We start from the raw sequence: 5,000 nt of genomic DNA on the forward strand, positions 1-5,000 counted from the left end.
GGTATCCTGAGAGCACCGGTGGTTCTGGGGGGGAAGCGTGGGCGAGGCAGCTGGTGAGGAGCGGGTCGTGGGCGTGAAGGCAGGCGGCGCACACCACACGGAACCTCTGGACGCCGCGCACGAGAGCCACGCGGGGCGCCGACTCACAGGCGACCTCGGGCGGCGCCTTGAAGATGTGCGACACGCCGGACGCCTGGATCTTGGTCTTGTACTCGTGGCACTGCCTCGCGACGTCGCACTCGACCGCCTCGTCTGCTCGGCTCGAGTCAGGCTGAGCTTCCCGCCGCTGTTCGCTCTCCTCCTCTTCTTCTTCCTCCTCCTCCTCCACGTCGCACGGCCCTTCGATCCCGTCGAACAACTTGCAGTGACAGAAGCCGTTCCTGCAGGATGTGTGCGAGGCGAAGGAAACCTTCGCCGTCGGAGGCGGAGTGCGCGACGAGCGGGGGTCCTGGTTGGCCATGGCCCTGGCACTGGTGGTGGCGCGGTTGATGGTGCCGCAGGACAGCGAACTGAAGCTGTCGGAGAAGGAGCCGTGAGCCCTGTGAAGCAGGTCGTACTCCGGGGGCAGCTGCGGCGGGAGTGTGTTTGTGTTGCGGGAGTTGAAGGATCCGTTGTCTGTGGACGACCTCTCGGACTTGGCCAGGCGAGGGGGGAGAATGTCGTGGGAGAAGCTGAACATGGCGGGCGGCAGGTGGGCGGCCATGAGCCGAGGGGCGAGGGGCAGCGGGGAGCGGGGCGTGGAGTGGGCGATGGGCGGAAGGCTCTTCACGGGCGTCAGAACCACCTCCCTCAGGTCCTCTGTGTCCGCCTTGGCTTTGCTCACTTCTGGCACGACGCCGTCTTCTACGTCCTTGAAGTCCACGTAGGAGCCGTTGTCGTGGTGCTCCGGGGTGTCCGCAGGCGGGGTGGCTGGAGGGGCGACCTTGGCGCAGGGGGTGACTAGTGAGGCCGTCCTGGCGAGGGCGGAGGCCTTATTGCGAGGCCACGACGGCAGAAGCGAGGAGCAGTAGAGGTAGGAGAGCGCCAAGAGCAGGAGGGCCACGGCCTGGGCGGCCAGCACGGACGAGATGGCTGCGGTGCGGATGACAGGCAGGGTGGCTTTCCCCGCGCTGTACCACGTGGCTGTCACCGCCACGTTCTGGATGGCCGTGATGGTGTAGTAGGCGGCGGGGAGGCGCGGGCGGGCGCACACCGTCATGGCGGAGGCGTCGTCGCGGAACACGTGGAAATCCCACAGCAGGAGGTACGCCAGGAAGGCGCGGCGCAGGATCTTGCGGAAGGGCCCGAGCGTCGTCGGCTCGAGCTCCTCCTGCAGGCCGAGCCACACGAGGGCGCCGAGCCAGTGCACGAGGACCAGCACGCTCGCCCAGCTCACGTGCAGGCAGAAGAGGATGGCCACGGCCACGGCGCGGCTCCACAACACGCAGGCGGCGGTGACGGCCACCACGACGCGGGCGGCGGCGTCGTGGTTGTGCTCGGGGCCCTGACCGTGGATGGGGTTGTGGGCGACCTGCGTTATGGTGGGCGGAGTGAGGGACGAGGGGCGCGAGCTGTGGGAGGCGGTGGTGGACACCACGATGGCGATCACGACGGACACCACCATGGCCGCCGCCACCAGGACGCTGGCCACGCCCGGGGCCGTCGCGCCGCCCAGGATGATGGCCACGTGCACCACCAGGAAGGGCAGCGTGTGCACGTGCACCTGCACGAAGCGCAGTGTCCCCAGCTCGGCCACGTCGCTCGGGTCGAACGCCAGGTGCACCTTCAGGAAGCGCCACAGGATGGACGCCTGAAGGACGTGCAGGAGCCAGCACAGCATGCGCGCCGTGGCCCGGCCGGAGAAGTCCTGCGCCCGCACCGCCCATACCAGGGAGATGGCCGTGATGACGGCGAGCGGGGCGGCCGCCACCGTCACCTGCAGGGGGAGGAAGGGCGCGCTCCAGGGCTCTGCCTCGAGCGGAGTCTCGGGGACGCTGCGGGTGAGGATGGCAGCGCCCATGGCCGCCAGCTCTACAACATGCGTCAGGAGGAGAATCGCCGCCGCCCACCGCCCACCGCCCTCGCTCCCACTACCGCTGGTGGAGGTAGTGTCGGTGCTGGCGGTGTTGGAGGGCGGCGCGCTTCCCCCAGGGGCGGCCCCCGGTGGCGCTGACGGAGCCGGCGTGCGTGAGGGGAGCGGGTCCCCTGCCGGGGCGGGGGCGGCTTTCATCTTCACATTGCCGACGGGTCACCCGCGGTCCCGGCCCGCCCGCCTTCACCGCTGCTGCCCTGCAATGGAACGAGGCTCGGTTAGAGGCCGCTGATCACGCCATGCAATGCGCACTCTGACTAATTCGCACTAACTGCCTCAGAAAATGCACTCTGGCAAACAAACATGCGAAACCTACGTAAGTAATTGCTCTTATTCTATCTCTGACCAACAGGAGATGCCTTTGACGACTGATATTTTACCAGAGGTCTGCCATATTTTCAAGACAAGAATTTAATGAATAATAAGCAAAACCTGGATGACGCAACTACAGTCAGATTTGTCTATTTTACGATTTTATGTAATCTATTTTACCAGTCTTTATATATTTCTGAAGTTCCATAATAACCCAGTAACTGTTAATTACCAGTTTTAATACATAATTCTCCAGATTATAGAGCAGCTAATCAAGTCCAGTTCATAGATTTTATTGATAACAGGCCTATCACTAATTATTTTTATTGGTGAATAGTATCAACAGAAAAAAGTAAAAAAACACGAAAATTTTCACATGTCTGGCTTTCTCTAATGTCATCATTCAAAGCAACAGATTCCAAACATTCAAACATATTTGGAACAAATTAGGAAAAATACCAACAGAAATGCTATACGTGCATACTTTCACACACACACACACACACACACACACACACACACACACACACACACACACACACACACACACACACATATATATATATATATATATATATATATATATATATATATATATATATATATATATATATAGAGAGAGAGAGAGAGAGAGAGAGAGAGAGAAAGAGAGAGAGAGTAGTAGTAGTAGTAGTAGGGGATAGAAAAATAAGCAAACAGAGACACATGAAAAGAAAAACAAAACAAAACGAAACAAAACAAACACAATAAACAAACCAAAAAAAACGAAGATAAAGAAGGAGAAAGGTAGTAAGAGATGACAATCAAGGCAGGCTAGCTTTACACATACCCCGAGATACTCATCGTCTCAAATTTAAGGAAGAAAATACCGCTAGAATTCTTTTGTACACGATGTATGCTCCGCCGCGGACCTTGTAGTTAGGCCTAATGCCATTCGACTGACCGGCAGTGTATGTGCGAAAGGGGGGTGGGGGTGAGGGAGGGGAAGAGGGAGAGGGGAAGAGGTGGAAGGAAGGAAGGAAGGAGGGGGGAAGAGGTGGGAGGAGGGAGGGCGAAGGGGAAGAGGTGGGAGGAAGGAGGGAGAGGGGAGGGAGGAAGAGGGGAGGAGGTGGGGTGAGGGAGGGAAACGGGAGGGAGGGAGAGGGGAAGAGGTGGGAGGAGCGAGGGAGAGGGGAAGAGGTGGGAGGAGCGAGGGAGAGGGGAGGAGGTGGTAAGAGGGAGGGAGAGGGGATAAGGTGGGGGGAGGGAGGGAGAGGGGAAGAGGTAGGAGGAGGGGGGTAGAGGGGAAGAGGTAGGAGGAAGGAGGGAGAGGGGAGGGAGGAAGAGGGGAAGAGGTGGGAGGAGGGAGGGAGAGGGGAGGAGGTGGTAAGAGGGAGGGAGAGAGGAAGAGGTGGGAAGAGGGAGGGAGAGGGGAAGAGGGGGAGGAGGGAGGAGGGAGGGAGAGGGGAAGAGGGAAAGAGGTGGAAAGGGGGAAGGACATGGGATGTAGAAGGGGGAAGGAATGAAAGGGAATGAGAAGGGGGAGAAGGAGAGAAACGGGAAGGGAGAGAGGGAAGAGGAAGAAAGGGGGAAAGGGGAGAAGCGAGGGGAGGAGAAGGAAGCATGGTAGAAAGAGGAAGCAGGAGAAGGGGAAGAGGGGAAAAGTACGAAAGGTGGGGAGGGAGGAGGCCTGGAGAAACTGAGTGAGGAATAGGTGGAAGAAGCTTTTTCATGACAGTTGCAAAATGACTGCATTGAAATCTATTGGATGAAAAAAACTCAATGGTCGAAGCCACACATAAGCATCAGTATGAATTAGTCACATTTCCATACTTATGTATAAAATATGTATTGCCCGTACATTGTGTGTGTGAATGTGTGTGTGTGCGTGCGTGCGTGCGTGCGTGCGTGTGTGTGTGTGTGTGTTTGCGCGTGTGTCTACGTGTATATATATGTAAATGTACGTATGCACACACACACACACACACACATTTACATTTATAATCGGGATGAATCGACCACCCTAAAAGCCCAAATGTTGTCCCGAGCAAACCCGGTTTTCCACGTCCCTAGGAGAGCGGTGCGTCGGATGCCGAGGGCCATCCGCCGCGCCGATGTCCCTCCACGAAGCCCCAGCTCGTACAGGACACGTACGAAGGGCAGACGCCATGCAAAACACCCTCGGACATGGCGCCCTATCAAGCGACATCTCCCCTCACCCGAAGTCCTGGCGCTGGGGACGGCATTCAGCCCCCAAGGACGACACTTAGCGGCCGTGTTCGACACCTACACCCGCATGCACGGACGCCTTCCTATCTCCTGATGGCATCCTGCGACACAGCCGAGGGACACTTTTATGCAGCTTCCCGGGACTTCCTTTTGGGCGATCTGGATAGTCTCTCGGGGTGGCGCTGATTGTGTGTTTGTTTGTCTTCCTCTCTCTGTTTCTGCATCTCTCTCTCTCTCTCTCTCTCTCTCTCTCTCTCTCTCTCTCTCTCTCTCTCTCTCTCTCTCTCTCTCTCTCTCTCTCTCTCTCTCACTCTCACTCTCTATTCTTTCTTTGTTTCCTTTTGAGTGAGTGTTTCTGTTTCTCTGTAGAACACACACACACACACACACACACACACACACACACAGA

General features: G+C 57.7%; 1 protein-coding gene across 6 annotated transcripts in view; it reads right to left on the reverse strand.

The window, feature by feature from the left end:
- Nucleotides 1-5,000, reverse strand: part of LOC113802935 (uncharacterized) — a 167,403-nt gene that overhangs the window by 1,010 nt on the left and 161,393 nt on the right. For all 6 annotated transcript variants that reach the window (XM_070140827.1, XM_070140828.1, XM_070140831.1 and 3 more), the window contains one exon: nucleotides 1-2,268. This exon is cut by the window's left edge and continues 1,010 nt beyond it. In XM_070140827.1, coding sequence (XP_069996928.1) covers nucleotides 1-2,209 — 2,209 coding nt within the window. In that variant the 5' untranslated portion in view covers nucleotides 2,210-2,268. The remainder of the gene's footprint in view (nucleotides 2,269-5,000) is intronic.

The sequence above is a fragment of the Penaeus vannamei genome, chromosome 27, assembly GCF_042767895.1.
Source record: "Penaeus vannamei isolate JL-2024 chromosome 27, ASM4276789v1, whole genome shotgun sequence".
NCBI classification, from domain to species: domain Eukaryota; kingdom Metazoa; phylum Arthropoda; class Malacostraca; order Decapoda; family Penaeidae; genus Penaeus; species Penaeus vannamei.